The following is a 22491-nucleotide window of genomic DNA, read 5'->3' as shown; positions in this document are numbered from 1 at the left end:
GGACTAATACTTCTGCCAATCAAATACTGCTCAAGTGACATATCAATTTATGGAAATTGCTGCTCCCCAAAACTATGCTGTTAAAGGGTAAGTATGGAGGTGGGGAAAGGGGACACGCCTGAGATCACACGTATGTACTGAAAAGGATAGTGTGATTAAGTCCTTTATCTTTTACACATTTATTCAAAAGGACAAATTTCTATTCACTTTGAATTCACAACTGCAAAATGACGCTGTATGGCCTAATCACAAAGCTGTACGTTAAACATCACACACTTACTCAAGCACATTATGTAAGGGGCTGATTTAATGCAACATTAATTGAAAACATATGGCAAAAAAAAAACAGTAGGTGGTATGCAGTTGTACAGACTCCTTGCTAAAAAAGCATTTTATCAAAATAAAGATGAATGAGATCCAAAAATATTAATCAGTGATTTTCCTATAAGCAATAAACAAAGTCTTTTACCTGGTACGTCAAAACAATTTTGTCTTTTGAGGGACAAAAATAAATGCATCGACTAGGACACTATAATAAAAGTGAAAGAAATATTTTCCACAATATAATTATATCTGGAGCTTTTTCCAGGTTATTTCAAATCATTTTGTGTGAGCGTTTTGGTAACTGAATCAAAAATGTGAAACCACATACCACAGTGATGTAACTTAGAAATAAAAATGAGAATATTTAAACCTAGTGGACCAATTTTCAGCATATGGAAGGACTGCAACTTCTCCTTTTCAGTTAGTCACTAAAATCAAAATCAGTAGCACAGGCTAACATACACAAAAATTTCTGAGTTAGCCATTACAAAATGTACCATGTGAATTAGATATGGGAAAACCAGTAATGGCAAAATGCATTATACCGAGTTGCACAAAAATGCTTATTGCAAGAATAAGCATTATGTCCAGTTTTATTTATATCTTTCACATATTTATATATATATATTTTTTTTTTTCCACACACACACACACATATATATATATATATATATATATATATATCAATCACATTCATGAAATTACCAGTTACATCAAACTTGGAAGAACTGCACATAAAAGGGAGGAAAATAAAAATAATTTAGTGCCCTCAGAGATCAGAAGTTCAAAGCTTACAAAAAATAGCATCAATCATGAAACAAGAGTTAAGTATCCAGCTGGAGAAGAAACATAAATACATACTGAAAAGAGAAGAAGAAACTTGAGAAGCAGCAATGCTTGTAGTTATTTAAAACAGTTGTCAGACAAATAAGATTTGGGTTTGTGTGACATGAGCCATAAGACCAAAAATTTGGACTTCCTATGCAAAGGCATCATGTTACAGATTTAAAAAAAAAAAAAAATTAGGTTAATTCCAGGCTAAGTCCAACAAGTCATCTATGTGGAATGGTGTCATAGGCACCGAGCTACAGAGAAATGAGCTAATAAGACGAAAACAAGAAAAAAAAGTTGTGTAAAAGGAGCAGGATAAAGATAGCTTGAAGACCGATGAAAGGAACGTTAATATACAACTAGAGCTAGTGTGCACTTGCAGGTTCCAAATTACGAAGATTATGAGGAATATTTAAAATGGCACAAAAGAACATGACTTGGAATACTGACATGAAATTACAAAAAAGAACCGCTAAACAGGTAAATTCTCCTGTCAGTGAGATATAATCATTGAAATAATCTGCCAAAGGAAGCCTAATCATTTCGAACATACATAAAAAACTCACTGTCCAAGACACTATTAAAATGCACAAGTCTACAAACCTGCTTTAGCAAGCAGATGAACTAGATAACCTAAATAATTTTTTCATCCCTAACTTCTATGATGATGTTCAGATCTGACAGGCTCATGCACAACACCCTGCAGTCCTACAAGTATGTGAGCAAGTACAGTAAAAAGACATTGACATCAATTATGAAGACCAGCACAAAAATATATATACTCCACAACCTCTTTGTAAGGCTACATTTGTTTTTTTTAAAGGCACCTCATCCTCTAGCTATTGCCAGCTTTAAAGAATCACGTTTCAGTGATTTTCGTCTTTCAATTCACATTTAAACAGCCACTTCTTACATTCCAATTGTAATCAGAATGACCGTCTTTAAAAACAAGCATGCTGGCCTATTAGTTTTATGTACAGCAATTTAAACAATTGTAACTACGTATTGTATTGTGTAAGCAAAAGCACAACATTCATTTCATACTCACACCATTACCCTTTGTATACACAAACTCAAGAGAACTCTTACTACTAAAACATTAAAATGCACCCATGGAGTCTTCCCTTACTAGACACATTTAATACATGTTTACAGTATATATATACACATATATAACATACATAACTTTTAGAATTTCTCAAATAAACCTTTGTAATTCCTTTTCAAAAAGAAATAAAATAATGACACTGAAAGAATAAGAGTCAAGTACACAGAACTCTCACAAAGTTGAATGCTCCATTTTGCAGCCAAGTTTCCCCTTTTTCATCATAACCAAAACGCATTATAAAAACTAAATAATCTGAATTACTATTGTAGTCATCTGTTTAATGGTAAATGTTCTAATCTTATCTATGGAAATATATTGCATATCAGTATCATGAAGTGACATATTTGAATATTCTGAGCAATAAAAGGTATTCCAGGATATCTTAGCAGTAAATATAATGTGTTGCAGGCTCAAACAGCACAGGTCAACCTTTTATTCTAAATAATACAGCTAATCTACACTCTGAGTTCAGCTTAAAACATGGTCCCATCCTGAAATGTCACACTAAAACAACATGATCAAATCCTATGACGGTATCTTTCAATGATTCCTTTTTAGGAAGTGTCAGTTTAAAACTAAAGATTTATTTATCAACTTCCAGTCTTAAACTCAGGCTGGTATTTGAAAGAGTTGCATTGGGTTCTTTCCTACTCACATCAGCACCACACAATTTCCAGCATAAATTCTGCTTTTCGTTCCACTTAAAAGGAAAACACCAACTTCCATAGACTTGGAGAAGAGTACTAAGAACTCTGATGATGATGCATAATAGAAAAGAATTCACGCGCTTTCCTTTAAGAAGGGATAAAAAGACTAAAATATTGGTTTAAAAGTTATTTGTCATTCAAATCAACAGAGCAGCTCTGAATATACAAACAAAGCACATCTGTTGAGTAATTAAAAAAAAAAAAAAAGCACTCATTCTTCACATAACCTGATCAATGGCACAACATGCTAAAAAGTTCCACAAATGTTAAAGTTAGGAAATACCTCTAGAAATAGCAGAATCTTTCCAACTGGTGGAACTTTGTATGGACATCTATTACAGTAACACAACTCATACGGAGTATCAGGTACAGTTTTTATCTTCAAACGAATTAAAGTATTTCACTGTTACACTTAATGCCCTGAATGACACCTTTTTTTAGCAGGAACAGAAAGAGGAGATGAACATCTGACAATTAAATTGTAAGAGAGTTTCTTTGGAAAATTTTGTGATAATTTCTTGTGCCAGACCTCCAAGAATAAACAGTATTATAAATCTGAATAAGTTAATCTGCTACTACAGTATATACAGACTGCTTCAGTCTGTTGTTAATTGTGACTAGACTAAAGGCTCAGCTTCTAGCCACACGCTAATACAGTCTTTAAAAAAATTATATAATTTTTTTTGCAAACTAAATATTTGCTGTATAACATAAAAGATGTAACACAACTTTTTTGCATTTTAATTTTTGTTAGTAATTTGCTTTCTTTTGACCGCATTTATCTTAGGCTAGCAGCCAGGTGGCTGAGATTAACTATCAGCTACTGCTCTCTGAACATTATCTACTTATTAATACCAAAGGGATGATAAAGTGCCTCTCACATGGCACAATAATGAGCATGTGAACTGACACTTTTTCCAGGTGATTTAATTTTAAGCACATTAAGATTCCCCCATGAGAAGCATCCCAGGAAATTTCCCTCTTTTCCCGCTCCCTGAAGCAACTGGACCCTTCCTTTCCAGTATCCCATTTTATTAACAGAGCATACATAGACTTAAGTTTCACCCAAGGCCTGCCTGGACGAAAACTCACACCCTCTGAAATAAAAGCGTTTCTTTTGTTTTTGAACTATTTGAAACTGAGAGTTTCCAAGCTCTCAGCACCAGCTGAGCTCACAGAAACCAGAACAAACCTTAATTTAGAAAAGAGCACCCCGCAAAAACTAAACACTTACAAACATTCTTTGAATTATAGGGCAGGGTAAGGAGACTCTTGCCCTCCTCTTCTCTTTTGTGTAGCTGGTTAAATATATACAAGCTAGAATTGAAAGGGAAGCACTCTGTCATACAAACACTTTAGCCAGGGCATCTGCTCCTGCACTGGCAATATAGCATTTGGATGGGTGGAATGCCACATCATGAATGGATTCATCAAATTTTTTGCGATGAGCAGTAAATTCTTGGATGCAGGTCTTGCTTTCAAGATTCCATAAGCGAATTGAACAGTCATGACCTAAAGAAAGGAAAAACCAGTTTTCGTTATAATTCTCATGTTTGCCACCGTTATGAGAAAGGAAAATATGAAATCTAATGTACTTACTGCCAGACATCAAATACAAGCCATTAGGATCAACAGCTAAACTTGTAACTGCATCTAAGTGAGCTACCATGGAATGGATCAGTTTTCCTTTTGGGGGGGGGGAGGGGAAAAAAAAAAAATTTACATTATTTTCTGCAATTGACTTCATTATCTGTATTCATTGCCTAAACCCCACCACAGCCTACATTACTATAAATACAAGATCTTGTCTTACAATTGAATACACTTATGCAAGAAGTCATTCTTATAATGTTTACTGTCTCAGGAGAGCAACGGTACCAATACTACCAGCTTTGTCAGCCCTTTACATTGTGTGTGCCAAACCACCCTGATGCTGCAATCAGTGTGCACTTTAAATATCTGCCTCTTAAGTGACTTAAGTAAGTTCAGCAACAATATCTTGAGTGGGAAGGAGGACAGGGGCTGAGTACACTGGTAAGCAATGAATATAAACTAAGTAGGAATAAGGGATACATTTAATCAACGCAGAGAGAATCAATGTTCTATTATATCTTCTCACTATTACAGTAATGATTTTATATTAAAAATAAGAAATCAAGGGTCAAATCTCTTTTTTTGTTGCAGAAAATAAGAAGGTATAAAAAAAATGGAGACGCTAAATGTTTCCTCTACTATTTCAGAACTACATAAAAAACCCCAGCTATTTTCAGCTTTTTTCTCAGCTTTCATTGGGTCCTTTGACCTCTTCTGTTTTAACACAAATCAGGGTAGACACATAATATTAACAAGAATATTGGAAGTTCTTAACTTAACTTTAAAGACAGTGTGACCTGGAAGCAAAGTCGTCACAAATTGAACATCCTCATGACTCCCAGAAAGAAGACCAGATTAATACTACCATTCCATTCAAAAATTCCTTTAAATGAAGTAATTTATAATTACTCATCTCATTGTGACTCCCACTACAGATTAAAAAAAGTATTAAAAGCTGTCCAGATATTTCTGCAGAAGCAAGAGATGTGAAGATAAAACATTGGATCAAATTGAGAATAACAATTCCCACAAGGGAACTTCTGCCTCCAGACCATCCAGACAGAGGTCTTAGAAGCACTAAAGTAGTGCTCAAGCTTCCTGCCCTCAGATGAAGATAACAGGCACAATAGAAGAAACATGACCATGAGCACAAGAAAATTAAAAAAGAGATTTCCTTTTATGTTAAATATTGATAACCCCCATATTTAAGGCATTTAAAAACAATGGACAGAGAATGTTGGAAGTTCTTCATTACTGCCCCAATAAAGTTTTATATGGGCTGGCCATCTTTTGGCTCTACTGGTGAAAAGCTATTTCTCTATCAGAGGATATCCACCTCTAAACATCCCCCAGGATTTATGTGAAGAATATTAATCACAACGAAATTCTGTTTCTGTTTTATTTTATACAACTGCTATGACTAGGGTCTGCTGGAAAGACACCTACCTGTATTGTTGTCATAGAATTTGATGTGTCTGTCCTCATGAGCAGTGATACTAATCGGAAGAGTTGGATGGCTGATGACTCTGTTTATCTGATGGGAAGAACTGACTGCTAAGAAAAAAACCACACATATCAACACATGTAAATTGCTAAGTCCTTTGAAAGATTGGCACTACGAAATAAATGTGATCATTCTTATTAGTAATATAATTCTTACCTTTATATAACGGAAATTCTTTCAACTAACACCTCATATACTTTTTACTCTAAAATACTTTTCAAATTACACACACACAGGCATACATTAACCATACATATGAGTGTAAATACAAACAAACAAATAAGGTCCACACTTTTAGATAGATGTGTCACTTAAGAATGGGAAGTGAAAAATGAGTGAAAATTTTTTTTTGCATTCCCCACCTCCATATTCCTCTTTCTGTCAAGCCAAACTTTCTCCTTAATATACAGGCAGTTGAGGGAGATTAACATTACAGTCAGCATGTTTTGGAAGCAAACAGGATTCACCCCCTTAACCACCACATAACAACAACAACAATCTACAATCACTTGATACACAGGAATTAAAATTCTTCTTGAAGAAAAGGACTCTGGACTATTCACAGTAGCACCATTTTTCTAGCCTTCAGGAATCTTGAAATATCAAGACTATACATGCTCTATCCTCCCCTTAAACTACCACTACTCACAGCAGGAATTAGGAAATTATAGGAAAGAAGAATTTTTGGTAGTTCATGTTTTGATTAGAAATCTAGGCATTGCTCTGATGCACAGACTAGTGCAAGAGTGCTCTTAAGAGGGACAGATTAGCAGAGAAAACACAAATAGCCACTTCACAGATCAAAATACAGTCACCTCCCACATGAAACAAGCTAACTGTATTTAGTCAAACTGCGGCCAAAGGACACTCAGCATCGACTAATCAAAATCTTGCCAAATGAAATAAAATACCACTAGAGGATCACTTGCTACCCAGATGGTGAAAAATTCAATTTTACATCTTCGTCTAAAAATCTGAACCTACAAATAGTGTCAGCATCCATAGGACACCTAAAAATCATCAAAATGTAAATTACTTAAAACACCTAAAAGTACTTCTTTACAGCACATGAAACTGCATCAGAGCTGGCTATCCTCAGCTTTGAAAATGCCAAGTAGAACAAGGCCCGTACTGAACAGTGATAACCTGGACTGGGGTGGGGGTGCGGTGCAAAATAGGTGATTCATTTTCCTCTTGCCCGATTCTTGTATATATATATTTTTTTATACAGACACAGAAGTACTATAGTGCCTTTATGTAACTAAAAACACTAAATAGGGATTGCTCATTGTCATACTGGTCTCCTTTTCTTAAAAGGAATATTCCTGAATTATGGGCAGTCAAAAAAAAAAAAAAAAAAAAAAGGCAAGAAAGAGGAAAAAGGAGAAAGAACTTCCACTAAATAAAGATAAGTGATTTAAGATTTTTCTTTTCCACACAGGGACAAAGATGATATAAACTTCTGTACAACAAGAAATGATATTAAGGAGGGAGGTGGGAGTTTCTGTTCCCCCTTAAAAAATGGAGTCGTTCAACTATTTTAAAACAGTGGAGCAAAGCTGGCAAGAAGGGTTATTTCCTTTTAAAAATATAATTAAATAGCAGACTCATTGACATAGAAAACTTTTGGGGAAAAAAAATAAGGTTCAAAAAAAAAAAAAGAAAAGAAAAGAAAAGACTGAGCATTTATATTGTTATCAGGTACAATTTTAGCCTGAATATGAAACCTTGTGCTTCAGCTCATACTGGTCTCTTTCCAAATGCAGAGGTAAAGTAATATCCTGATAGCAGAGTTATTAGTTTCCTCTAAAACATCTGATATTGGCCACTGCCATGATCCAAGGCATTATATGGAACTCTGTGAATACTCTCTTCCACTGGAGCTTTGCTGTTCTCCTACAGTGAAAATCTCAAACAAACCCTACCAGCAAATGAGCTAGAAGCATACATTAAAAAAAAAAAAAAAAGCTATATTGGGGGGGGGAATCCTCCTCCCCCATTTTTTAAAAACTAAAATCAACTTTATATTTTCCTGATATTACTATTTTTGTGCAATTTTGAACCAGAGAGATATTGGAAAATCATAAACCTGCAAAGATCATTGGGCTCTATTAAAGAAACCTGGAAAAATCAATGCTTTTCCTTGTGTTATTATTCCTTGAAGAATAATTCACAGCGTGTGGTTTCTTCTTCTACCTTCTTTCAGAAGTACATGCATCCTTCTGCTATTGAAGTGCCCATGAGGTCTGGTATAGTAATAACAACTTTGTGTTACACCTTAAAATGCAGCTTATAACATAACTCATATTATAAGCTACCATAACAGTGTCTGCCTATTATTTTGAAAGCACTAAAAAGACCATTAACAGTGTCTGATCTTAAGCAAGCAAGTTTCTTTCTTTCTTTCTTTCTTTTTTTTGATACGTACTAGTATCTACTCCAGACTCCAGGGTAAGAATTCGTTGCCGTGTCTCCATGTTAAAAATGCTAGTGTGTCCACTATTAAATGATGCTACCATGAGGCTTGGGTCACTGCTCACAAGATCTACTGATGAAGGGATTCCCATTTCTAGAAAATAATTTAGAAAACACTTCTGTAAGATATAGTCAAAACAAGCAAACAAACAAACAAACAAAGCACTTAGATATTAAAAAGATCATCTTTATGAAAGGAAAAGTTATGTGACCTTAAAACAAATACAGATTTCTTCTCCAAAACACTACCTGAAATGCTGAAACACTGGCTGCCGTCTTGGACATATTATATCAAATTACTACTTCAAGCCTGGCATGCCATTTTATTATAGATTTTAAAATCTACATTATACCAAGAATCTAGATTGTCTGTTTGATCACTACTTTTATCCTATTTCTTTGATATGCGTATCAACAACATTTTCTGCTAAGATGCTGTATGGGGGCTGGGGCAAATGTATACTCTGAAATCTACTGGAAAGTAAAAACCACCTCCATCCTTTCCTTCTTTCAGCTGTAAGACCAATTCTCAATCAAACCTCCACTGTATCAAGCAAAAAGATTTGAAATAGAAGTGGTAAAACCACAACACAGGTGATTAAAGTTATTATTTTAATCATAAAGTTATTAGTAACCCCCCCAGAAAAGTTTCCCAGGTGCAAATTTATACAACGATACTGTCAGCATGGGAAGTTATTTATATAAATTATCAACTCATATTACAAAGCTTCTTCCAACCTGCCTACTACAGTAATACAACTGATCTCCTCTTTACACTGTAGCTATCTGAACACTACAGGACAGAAGCTGAGATCGACAGACTTGGGTACAAGACATATCCCTTAGAATTTTTCTCAAGTTTACTATTCTCCACCCACTATCTGAAAGAACAAAAACAGTCCCAACAGATGTTAGGAGGAGCAGCAGCAGGAGGAGGTACAGAGTGGGACACTGAAGGTTAAGTATCCTAATGTCCATGGATCCAGCTAATGCAGGAATATCATCACTGCTTCTACCTAAACCTAAGATTCCCAAGAGAAATATCTTGGACACGCTGCCTGTGTGCTCATGAAGGATGGTACTTATCTACAGATCCTCCAACAAGGCCAAAAAGGAATGGAGTGAAAAGGAAACCTGTATTGTTTCTGAAGTGAGAAGCAACCTCTTCTGCCACTGACCTTCCCACTTATCCTGGTAAACCTACCATGGTTAATCTAAAGGATTTAAACAACAGCTGCTGAGTATTTTAAAGAGTTTGTTCAAGCTTTGCAATAAGCCAGAGGGAAAACTGAGTTTCAAAGGAGGATCTTGGAATTTCACAACTGGGTTTCATTCCAGTTTGAAACAACACAGAAAAACAAAGAGCTCTGAGAGGCAAGATCCCCTTCCCCTCCCCTCCGGTCCCCATTAATTTAACGATTTCAAACAAAAAACTCTGCCAGGAAGGCTTCAAAGTAGACAGGCAGGCAAGCCAGCGGTAAACCATTCAGATTTCTGACAAAACTCTGCAGACCTTTGGAGACAGTTCTGCCAGAACTAAACTACATGAAACATTTCTATTTTGCTCAGTCCCTTTTAAATAACAAGAAACTGTCCCAGCAGATCTATCAGCTTTACACTGTAACTCACTCAGTTCAGTTATGTAGAAATTTATTTTGCCTTGAAATTGTTCTGAAGAGCAATGCAACTGCCTCAGTTAATAAATTACCTTTAGAATGATCAATTCTACAAGAATTTGGCAGTGTTAATGGGCTCATTCTAGCGCACTTACTGAAACAGCAGCTTTAAGAAACTAGGCTCTAAACAATGGGATTTTGGTCTGAGCATGACACATTTCAGTAACTAAATCCAAAGGACTAACGTTTTTTATTTTCTTTTAAACTAGCAGCATTTGGGATGACCAGATTATTGCTTTTTAGTTAATGCACAAAATCAGAAATTGAACCAGAATTACCGTGTTAGAAGCATAAGGAATCTAATCTGAAAAGATATTTAACCCTAGTCTGGATCTAATCACTGGCTATTCCAAACCACTAAGGGAGAGGAAGGGGATTTTCATTCTGGGCAAACCAGAAAGGCCTAATGGAAATTTAGCGTCAATCTGAACTGCAGATTAGAAGCATTACCCTCCATGGCTCTAGTAACAGCAGCAAATAAGCTGCAAGAGTTGGCTTTTAGATACGTGCGACTGTCCCCCTGTGTACAGGTATCTATTCAACTGTTGCCACAGGAAAAGGGACCCAAACTTCACTCCCCCCAAAAATATTCATAAAAATATAAGATCCACCAAAACAGACAAGAAAGTTTTCTACTCAGTGGACAAAATTATGGCAGCCTGAACATAGACACTCATAAACTTTAAGGTAGGACACTTTTCTGTACCTTGATTATCATTAAATATATTAAGAGCTGGAGCAATTTCTGTAGCTTTCCATAAACGTATAGTGCCGTCGGCTGAACAGGACAGGAAACGCTGGTGTGCTCCACTGTATACCAGACCCCACACTGCATCTGTATGGCCTACAAAAGCACCCCTTAGAACAGAAGGATCTGCAAAGAGAACAACAACAATTCACATTCAAAACAAAACGTAGATTACATCAATAGTTGTATCCTGGTCTCTGTTTACGGATCAGCCTTAATAAGCTAGCCCATAAAGCAAAAAGAGCAGATAGGTCTTATCAATGCAGAAAGCTCACTTATCCTGGTGTGAAGACGATTGAATTTCATCAGCATATCTGACTTCAGTTATCCAACTGATAATTTGCAACTAATAGAACAAAACAAAGTTTCAACAAAAGGGACCATATCAAGTTAGTCAGCAACACGGACTTTGACTTCAAAATCAACTCTCAAGCAGCCATTAATGTCCCTTTTTCCAAAAGTCAGCTTTGAGGCCCGTCATGTCTGAAGCTATGAGAAGTTAAGAATGCTTTAAAACACAGACACAAGGCTGACACATTCAGATTTGGTAAACCTTGCTGAACTGGTAGTTTGCCAACAATATTAAGAACTTTGGTCTCAGACTATACAATCTCTTTTTATTTCAGATGCACAGCAATTTGTAAAAGAAAAGAACATTAAAATAGACATTTGCTGTACTTGCCAAAGCTTAGGTCCAGTATTTTTTCAACCTAGCTGTTTCTCAAAATTGTGATGAGATCAAGGCCCTTTTTATGAAAGCATCAAGCTGACCTTCTCAATCAGTATTAAAACAAAAATTTACTTCTAGTAACTGAAGCCAACATTCCATTTTCTCTTTTAAATTTTCAAAAGAAGAATTTCCTAGAAATTATACTTTTTTTTAGCCACAGAGCAGTCTCTAGATGTATCATTTCATTGGTATGTCTGATAGCAACGTACCATAAGAGTCATAGGGGTCAATGTTTGGGTTGGTTGTATTCCAGCCATGGATGAGGCCATCAGTTCCCCCACTGTAACACTGTTCACCATTACTGCTCATCACCACACAGAGCACTGGCCCACTGGAATAAAACCCACAAAAAACAAGTTGACTATTAACATTTTCATTAATTAAATGAAAAAACAATGATAACCCAATCTTCACACTTTCTTGTTAAATACAATTCACTAGCTGCAATAAAAATTCTGCATATTTCAGATCAAATGCTACAACATCTCCCACAAAAAAACCTCCACAATATTTAGTAATATAATTACAGTCAGAACAATTTAATCATTAAGCACATGAAACATGAACAGTGTCACACTTTTAAACTATAAGCTTTGCTATTTTGTTTAAATAGCTTTTCTCCCTTTTAAAAATCTAAGACTCTTTCATGAAAACCATTCAGTAGATTTTAATTCACTGAAAACAGCTTCATTCTATAGATGCAATACTGAGCAAAAAGGCAAGAGCTGCAATGATGAACAGAAAACCTGATCACATTTGAGCCATATAATTTGTAGTTTTGATTTTTTTTTTAAATGGTGGTTTACCTAGCTCCAGATGTAAATAGTTATGTAGAAAGGAACTGAGCATATGCAGATATTTAAAATAAGTAAGGTGGGAAGTAAGAGCACCACATGATATCATTAGCTGACATGTTGGAAACTACTGAAAAAAAAAATCTGTGTCTGTTTAAAAATCTTACTTTTCTCAAAATAAGACAAGACAATGTTCTTAGCAAATACTCACTTATGCGCTCTGAATGTATATATTGGCTCTACATCAAGAGAAGCACTCCTAAATGAAACACAGGAAGACATTAACATGTATTTGACCTTACACAATGTTCCTAGAAATATTTTATGAAAATGTGCCAAAAATTGCTACGTTCTTAAAATCTAGCTCTTTTGAATGTCCTCCCACAACTCCCTCTCCCAACATGATTTTTCATGTGACTAGTAATTCTTTGTATTCTTTCAAAACATAACAGATTTTTTTCTTTTTTTCTTGTTTAAAGACCTTCAAGGTGGAGGCAGGCTGTATATGAGCCCTCACACACCAGTCAAACCAGTGGGTACCTCAGTGGTGGGGAAGAATGAGAGTGTCATCAGTATCAGGGAAAATATCATTAAGTGCTCCCAGCCCCTACCAGAGGGAGGGAGCTTAAGACCCCTTGGTTTTATACCGAAGATGTAGCACAGTTTCAAAACCCTTAATCTAAACTTTACCAACCAGGGGCTGCCTATTATGGACTGCAGGAAGGCCATGTTTTGTCCTTTCTTCCTAAAATTTATGGTATACTCACTTATTACGTTAGCCCTGCCACGGATTTACTCTCATTTCTGGAAGTCCCCACCAACACAAAGGAGATAGTGTACAAAAGAACCTAATAACATGTCAGCCCATGTTTGAATCTGTGTGTGGGTGAATGTGTGTGCATGTGTGTATACATACACAAATTCAAACTTCGTCAGACACGTTGTTAGGCTTCTTTGTACACTGTCTCTTATGTGTTACACGCATGCAAGCACACTAATATAAAACAGGCCACGTCCAAATATTTTCATTAGTAAACTGACATGCCATGCTAGCTACAAGAAAAATACAAAAGTGAATATTTTTTTTGTCTTTGAAAATGAAAAAGCACTCATGAACTTGCATGACTTTCTCTTGGCACTCTTTAGAAGTCTCCATCCTTCTTTAACAGCTAGTTTCCATACTCTTAAAGTCAAAGAACAATTCCCATTAACTCTAAGGAATTTTAAAAGAAGCTGCATCTATGATTTTATTTCCATAAATAATGAATAAAAATGTTTTTAGGAAACAAAGGAAACAAAAAAGTCTTACTTTTTTGCTGGGGCTGTTTTTTGTAAATTCCACATTTTTAATGTATGGTCCTCTGAAGCTGTTATTAAGACTGGTTCAACTGGATGAAAAGCCAGACCTCTTATTCCATCAAAGTGACTTCTTAAAGTGAATTTGGGGTTCCAAGTTTTTCTCAATGCATCCTTATTGTTTGCTATCTATTAAAAAAAAAGTCAAAACCATAATTAATGTGGAGGGCACCAAGAAAGGACAAAATCAGAATTTGGCTTTGGTATTTTCAAATGTCAGATCACCTCACCCTTTTTCCAAAACAACCTGTTCTTGAGCAACAGTCCATTTGACCTTGATTAGACAGTTCAAAATGAATATGAAGATATTCCACAAAAACAGACAGCAAGTATACCTCCACAGTAAAGTGTTCTGTGCAAACCTGAAATACACTGCGTTTCTGTTAAGTTTCATAATTTGAAAGCTGAAAAATAACTTTCCTGACTGATACCACTGTAAACTTGGCTTGGGATTTGAAGGTCAACCTATACCTACTGGTTCATTCATTAACACTAGACCTGACTCAACCAAGCCGAGTTCCATAAATATCTGAAATACCATTGACAAGGGAGTCTCTTAAGTAAAGATCTAAGGAAAATGCCTAGCAGGGCACAAAGAAACACAATCTAACCCGTTCTCCTGAGGCAGTACAGGCTTTGTAATAACGCAAAACAAGCAAGCCTCGCCAGCAAAAAAAAAAAGGGGGCAAAAATTACTTGGATACACCTGAGGAGTGTAACTGGCATGTAATAAACTATCATATATACAGACACAATTATTTGGCAGTAAGAGCATTTTTAACAGATCTAAAAGAAAGCCCTTAAGAAATAACAGTTATTTTGGCATTGTTCCTCTGAACAAATATTGACATAAAACGCTGCACAGACTTTTAGGACTTTGTCAGTCATCGCTGCCATGGTTAATTTTACCATGCCATAACCACTGCAAACGGTCTATTAAATAAATATTAATATAAACAACTAATTCAAATATTGATGACTTTATTATATTGAAAGCTACAGATAACTCCAAATACTTTAGTAATATTAACTGCAAAGAAAAGACAGCTGTTTTGAGCCACTTTGGGAATCTATACTTTATTTTGGATATTTTTGCAAGGTACGAAAAGTTTGAAACCAGAAGTACCTTTTCTTAAATTTTGTTACTCACTCACTTCCCTTTAGAGAGTTCTATACATTCAAACAATGAGAAACAATGCAAAACAACCAGCAGGCTCAGTCTCATCATACTTCCTAGTAATTATGTACTGTCTGCTCAGTTAGACAGTTCAGTTTCTTTGCCAGTTTACGGAGCTCTGTTGGCTCAGTGACAAATCACACAAATGCTGGAGCTGGTGCAAGGAAGGGGCAGGACTGTAAAGTTGGCAGCTCTGCCAGATTTTCTGGAGATTGGCCAAGAATGTCTCAGCAAAAAGGGTAATACATGTACAGAGTAATCATACATATCCGGAGTAGAATTCAGTTGCCTAAACACAGGTATCTAACGCTGATTTAGATAACTGAGGGAACCCCCCTGACCATGCCAGAAGCACAGGGCTTGTGCTTATCTGTCAGACCCACACAGCTATCTCAGACATCCCAAATTCTTATGCAAATTCTGACAAGATAGTTTTCTCAATTTATTTCTAATTCATTCAAAAATTTATTTCCAAAGGCATCCCAGATGGTTGATTTAAACACTGGCAAACAGCCAGAGGGCAGTACCAGTCCACAGAGCAGTAGCAGCGGTGGGACCAAGGGCAGATGCCCCACAGGCAGCCCACACTATCATCACTCCTTTTCATCTAAGAGTCACATAAGGGCCATGAAAAGTTGGGAAAAACAAAGCAGCCAGACTCCTTTTTCTTTCTCCACTAAAATACCACAGTGAGCTATTAACAGATTTGAAAATCAGTCTTTGCGGGGGTTTGTACCCCAAAGTTAGCACCCAATTTGGCAGTGCTAGTATTTGCCAGTCATAGCAATGCTGTCTGCAAGTATTTAACTCTATATTATATAAACAACTTGGAAATTCCAGAAAAAGCCATGATATGCAGGTAACATTACGGATACTTTTGTTGATCAAAGCTGTAGGCAAACAAGAGCTACTGCAAACCCCATACTAAAACTCCAAGGTATTAATTACTGTAAAATAATTTGTAGTTTAGGTACTCTTATATACTGTACTCACAACATAGTCTATTATAATTTTTAATGAAGCTTCTTAATCTACCCAGAAAACTTAACAGAAAAAAGAACCCACTAAAGTGAACACTTAAGACAAAATTCTGTAATATTGTTAGCATGGAAAAAGAACAGATAAATTTAAGACTGTATTGGCCAGCAAGCTGGGAAATTTCACTTTGTTGGATATTCTAAGAACAGATACACAAAGGGGGAAAAATTTTATTTTAATTAATAAACTAATAATCTACACTAATTGAAACTGTTCTTTAATTTAAAGACAGCCCAAGCAACATTTTAAATATATGAACTATGAAATGAAATAGGCTAATATTCCCATTTTGTGGAAGAAAGGAACCCACGTAAAAACTTAAGTGGGAAGAAAAGGCCTCAAAATAAGAAAGTGTCTGCAACTTATAAAAGGACATAATTAAAGATTGATCCACATGAAAAATTTTCAACGTCATTCTCAAAAATCAACACTTAAAAGAAATCCTCCTAAACACCTGATTCACATTTAGCATCTGAAAAAAGGTATCAAGTACTCCAGAGTACAGACAGATTGTATTACCTCTAAGCTAAACTCCCAGGGGAATTTGAAATGGAAAAATTAATCATTTATTCTGCTTCCATAAAGATGACGGCAACAAGAGAGAGGAGCTTCCCAAATAAGAACTTTAAAATTGTCAACACTAGAAAAGATAAGGAGTGAGGTAAGAATGACTATGAATTCCCGATCACAGTGATTGGCTTAATAAAGGCATTTAATCAGCGAACAAACTGAAGTTACTACTCCCATCCATGGAGGAAGGGATGGTGGGGAGTGTAAAGAAATGCTAGATTTCATAAATGAAAGCTGTTCCTTCAAGATGTGGAGACATGAACAAATGACACTAGAGATTTTATGGACAACTGAACAATGAAGCTGACCAGTGAAAGCAGTAAGATTTTGTACAGATAGATTAGGTTTGTCATCATCTCTAAATTTAAAAATTCAGCAGAAATTTCATGTGTAACCGGAGAAGAAGTGGAACTTGTACATCATCTTTTTGGAGACAGAGTTGGGCAAGATTAACAAAAAAATTCATGCTGAGCACAAATTAGGAGATAAAACTAAGATACCGAATTTAAAATCAGGGATGTTCTATTTCATTGCAATCCTGATGATTCACAAAAAGTCACACACACGCCTCTGCCGTGTCATTCATAGACTGTGTGTAAATTGTATCAGCTATGTAATATATGTCTCTACAAGTACATACAAAGGTAGAGCTTCTTCAGAGTAAGGACCTGCATGTTATGTTTGAAGTCTTCGATTTGACTTGTGATAGTAAAATCCCAGACAGTGACTACTTATAAACAGTCAGGTTTGCTGAAGGATAACATTCCCCTCCAACATGCAGTACTCAGTCAATTCTGAATTGCCTCAACTTTGACAGAGCTGGACAATGCAATGGCCAGACTCATCTGAAGTTGTCAGATCACAAAGGAGCAAGTGATTAAAGTAATATACAAAGTATCTTCTTGCAAGAAATGAGAAATACAGACAGAAATTGCATATGGCTGCAAAGAAGCAATTTTAAGAAACGCTTTCCATGAAAAGTGAAATAGAAGGCAGCCATATATATTAACTTATGAGTGCTGTGCTGCACACACAACCAAAAAAGTGCTGACTACAAAGGCCTCATACCTAAAGACCTCTGGTTCAGCCTCCCACTTGAAATTTGACTATCACCAACATCAGATAAAGTCAGCCATAGCTTTCCCTAACCAAGTCTCAAACACTTTCAAGGACAGGAATTCCACAGTCTCTCTGGGCAATTTGCTTCAATGCTGCACCACTCTCCTATATAGTATCTTTTTCATAATGCCAAACCTAGCTTGGCCTCCCAAGCCACAATTTGTGACTGTTGCCCCTTGCTGTATCACCCAACACTACCAAGAGGTTTGGCTCTGTCATCTTTGTATAAGCACTCTGCCAACACTTACAGACTGCTATTGTAGCACCTCTTAGCCTCTTCAGAGTGAACAAGTCAAGTTCCCTCAACTTCTCCTGTTTTTCTACAACCCTCTTGAAGTGGAGGGGCCTAAAACTGGATATAAGTATGGCCTCACCAGCCACAAACAGAGAAGACATCAACTTCCCTCAATCCACTGGCCATGCTATTCCTGATGTTGCATGTAACCCAACTCCATCATTGGGTGTACAGTGCCCTATATCACTATCGCCAATTACAGTTACTTTCAGCTTTCAAGTATTTGAATGAAACAGCATGCAAAGGACTGTAGGAGGGAGGCTTGAAGACAGCTTGAAGGCTGCTGCACAGGGAGAAAACAGATATTTCAAGAAAAACTTGTGATCTCCTTTGACAGCATAATTTTAAACAAGAGAAATTTTTCTGCTGAGTCTACATGGATGTAACTGCCACCTGCCTTCAGCACGTAGAGACAGTAGGACCTTGAGTTACTATTAAAAACCACTTACATCATAAGTCAGCGAATCTGCCTCATTGGCTACTGTAAGGCCTGCGAGCTCTCCAAGACCCAGCTCATTTTCAAGGGCTTCATCTGTTCCCATAATGAAAGACTTTCCTGAAGAAGGAGGGAATGTTAAAGCTTCCACTGCAAGAAAAGAAACAAAAATACATACAGAAACATAGGTTTATACAATATTGATTAACAAAAGCATATTATCTACTTTCAAAATACTAAACAATCTCTCAAGCAGCTGGGGACAAAAAGATATAAAAGGATGCAGAAAAAAATAGACATTCTAAAGGTAATCACCCCGCTTCCCAATAAATGGTGCCCTCTGAACATAATACTTGTACTTGAAGTCTGCATGACTCAGAACAATAAGCACAATTAGCCACAGGAGGGAAGAGTATGCTATCATTCACGCATGTATAATGCAAAAGTAACACAGAAACTCAGGCTCTTCCCCAGTTCCCCTATAAAATACACAAGACTCTGAAGAAGCAGCAAAAAAAGTATACAAGAATAGCTAATGGGAACAACAAATACAGAGGACATCCTAACAAAAAAATGAGACTACTTCTTCTTAACGCTGCACATACATGTATCCAAAAGTATGTCTACAATAAGGTTTGTTTACATGCACTCCAACCTAGCAACATGATTGGAAGCAAAGAATTCATTGCTGCTTGCAAAATCAGTTTAACTACCCAAAAGGTTAGTCAGCACTGAATTCCAGGTTTTTACTAGCAGTATCCAAACTTACTAGTTTACCGCTGCTATACAGCATGCCTGTAGGAGCACCAGTCACTAATATAAGCATGCTTGATGGCAGATTCACTGGAGATAGAAGGACAGAAGACTAAGGGGAGTATAGTTCATACACTTGTACCATTTGATGCAGAGCCTTATGCAATATAACTGGAAAGAGTTGTGCCATTACCAGCTTCTGTCTACAACAGCTCTCCAAGACTATAGCCATACATCACAAAAGATGGGCTGAACACATAAAAACCTGTTATCTTTGGGCATGACAGACCCTACTCAATTTTATACACTTTGTTATCTCAAGTTACAAGGGTTTTTCAATAAATTACAATTTAACTTTTCTTTTGAGTTGCACTGCAAACACAAGCCTTTGCAAACACTGCTGCTGCCAGGGAGAGAGGAAAGGAAACACCATCTCATCCTCAAAATGTTATTTAATTTAACAGCATAAACACTAAGTTTAAACGAAAAAAACTATGGCTTAACAATGAATAGCCTGATCTATTCAGTCTTCTTCCTCCTCTATCTTAGCGCTTTGGATTCAGATGTTACTCAGTTCCTCTCTAGTCCATCCAGCGTATGGTAAGCTCATCTTCACGGTCTTTCCATTCCACACTCACACCTCTCTAAAATGCCCTGTTTGCTTCCTGTTACCTTTCACGAACAAGTAAAAGGTTTTCATGACACCCTTCAAAGCTCTGCTGTTTGATTAGTTCTCAAGTTATTAATCACAAACATCTCTTCACACCCTCATGGAATATAAACTACTGTTCGTTCTCTTGCATTTGTGCTGTAATACTCCGTTCAACACAACATATACGGGACTGTCGTTAGTGCTACCAGCAAATTCCTGTATTCTGATGAATTTAACGTCAAATTTGAGATGCTACTAGGAAAACAAGATTTTGATGCCAAAAATATCAGAGGGTCTCAGATTTATAAAGGAATATGCAACTAACAGCTTGTAATACTGAACTCAGACTAATAAAAATTAACTGTCCTCTTTTGTTTTTCCGTGAGTCCATCTGAGTCTCTGAATTAAAAACACATACTTGAAAGGACATGAAAATAAAGCTCTGCTATTATGGCTCCTAGCACATGTGAGAAAAGTTGGAAAGCAAACATTCAACAAAAAATTCCTTCACTTTTCAAAGTGTTGCTAAGTTACCCCATCCTTTCATAAACAAAATCACTGAGCATGTAGGAAGTAGAACGACTGAGATCTTTAGTAACCACGCCACATGCTGGGGTTTTTTTGTGCATCTTAATTATAATTTGGCTGACCTACTTTTTCACACTCACTGAAAGACTGCTAAGCCACCACTGTGTTTTGCTCATTCTTCTAATGACATATTTACCATTTAAATAAAGAGCGTATGATATGGTCTTTTACAAATTAATATATCCTAATATATTTATTTTATTATGCTGCATAATAAGGTAATTCAAATGTCAAATCAGATACATGAATTAGCAACTTACAGAGGTAATACTAATGAAGGTAAGGGATCACATGCCACATTTGAGACAAAGCACTGTAAAGATGGATAGCTTTCCATACTTGGACTTAGCTACTATGAGAATTTTTGGAACAGATTATGGAAATGAATATATCAGCAAGTTGTATACATTCTTCTGTAAGATCTTGGATAAAGTCTCCATGTGTATTTACAAGGTACACCTAGCCACCTGCATGTTTACTTGAAGAGCTTATCTTTCTACTTTAACATATTAAAAAAAAAAATACATACACATATCTATTTCTATATACACATACAGACACATATAGCTAGATATATAAACATAAATTGTGTTACACGCATGGAGAGGAAAACAGATGCTCTAATGTCTTGAGAGATTATGGTCCACACCTGACGCTGGCAGACATGAGTATGAACACAGGCAAGCAACTTAAGATCCTCATATTATAAAGCCACCAAGTACTACATAGGTCTTTTCTGCTGGGTTCAAAGGCATTCAGTCAAGGCTTTAACTAGGTGTCTTTACTTTCCCAGGAATGACTGGAGGGGAGGAATGGGAATGCTGTTTATCCCATTTAGATAGAATAGGTAACACTGAATCGGCATTTGTAAAGTGCTGTGAAAATCTTAGAGGATAATCTTCAAGCAGCTGTAGCTACAAACATCTACACTTTAAAAGGGTGTATATACATTTTAAATACTTGCCTTCATCTGTCCTGTTTATCTCATGTTCAATGAGCCTTGAGCTACTGGGCCTGGAAGAAGGTGCAACAGATGGCTGTAATGAAGGGAGATCATCAACATCTCTCAAGTTTGCAAGCATATCTTGCAGCTTTGACCTGTTGGGCCCTAACCAGAAAAACAAAAAGTGAAATGGTTTATGTGTAATTCATAACAATGCTACTTATCACATCAAATATGCTACAGCAGCACATGCAACAATGGATCCTACCTAGCATTATAATGTTACCACAGAAAAACTAATGAGCACCTACTTTTGGCAGTAACTAATCATCCAGCATGAAATGAATTTCTTGAAAAGAAAGTGATGGAAGCAACTGAGAATTGTGAATGTACAGTTTTCCCCGCATTTATAAACTCATACTGCTATTTGCATGGAAAACTGAAGAATGCCTCCAATTGAGTCCCAGCATCAAAATGATTATTAAAATATTTACTTTTCCAAAGCAAGTGCAAATATTTGTGAATATTTTAAAATTTGTGTATCAGATACTTTGTGAAGCATATTCTTATGACAACATGATTATTTTAAATTTATTTGTGCAGCAGTGTAGTATCGTGGAACTACATAATCATAAAAAAAAAGAAAAAGATAGTTATATTATACTATAAATGCAACTGGATTCACTGGCCTACTTCCTGAAGCTACATATGGTGAAGACCCATGCCCTTCTTGACACTTACCTGTACTTTGCTCCATCATTTTCCCACATCCCTGTTTTGACTGTTTTATATAGGATTGAGGCTGAAACATATCTTCGGTAGTTTTTCCTGTTGTAAGTTTAATTAAGAATGGGAAAATGTCTTACCCATAGTCCATTATGGTTTTTCCTAGACCAGTAAATAATACAGCTATTTTTAAGCAGCTTTAAGACAGAAGTGTACTCTAATATATGTATGCTCTTATTAAACTACTTCACAGGAGTGTTTACCACAGCCTTGCAAAATCGTAAGTTTACTAATGCAGTTGCAAACTCTGCTTTGCCCACCCTAACCATAATGATGGTTAATAAACTA

At 36.2% G+C, this 22491-nt stretch overlaps 1 protein-coding gene across 1 annotated transcript in view; it reads right to left on the bottom strand.

Annotated features, from left to right (window-relative positions):
• Positions 1–1011: 1011 nt before the first annotated feature.
• Positions 1012–22491, bottom strand: part of STRN (striatin) — a 67742-nt gene continuing 46262 nt past the window's right edge. Inside the window, exons 9-19 of the mRNA XM_067293286.1 lie at positions 22159–22245; positions 21439–21582; positions 18495–18631; positions 13800–13975; positions 12702–12749; positions 11906–12027; positions 10925–11092; positions 8496–8636; positions 6010–6117; positions 4570–4656; positions 1012–4482 (exon numbers count right to left, since the gene is read on the bottom strand). Coding sequence (XP_067149387.1) covers positions 4313–4482; positions 4570–4656; positions 6010–6117; positions 8496–8636; positions 10925–11092; positions 11906–12027; positions 12702–12749; positions 13800–13975; positions 18495–18631; positions 21439–21582; positions 22159–22245 — 1388 coding nt within the window. The 3' untranslated portion in view covers positions 1012–4312. The remainder of the gene's footprint in view (positions 4483–4569; positions 4657–6009; positions 6118–8495; positions 8637–10924; positions 11093–11905; positions 12028–12701; positions 12750–13799; positions 13976–18494; positions 18632–21438; positions 21583–22158; positions 22246–22491) is intronic.

Source organism: Apteryx mantelli, chromosome 3 (assembly GCF_036417845.1).
Source record: "Apteryx mantelli isolate bAptMan1 chromosome 3, bAptMan1.hap1, whole genome shotgun sequence".
NCBI lineage: Eukaryota > Metazoa > Chordata > Aves > Apterygiformes > Apterygidae > Apteryx > Apteryx mantelli.
Note: the sequence above shows the minus strand (reverse complement) of the source record. Positions and strands in the feature narration are given on the sequence as shown.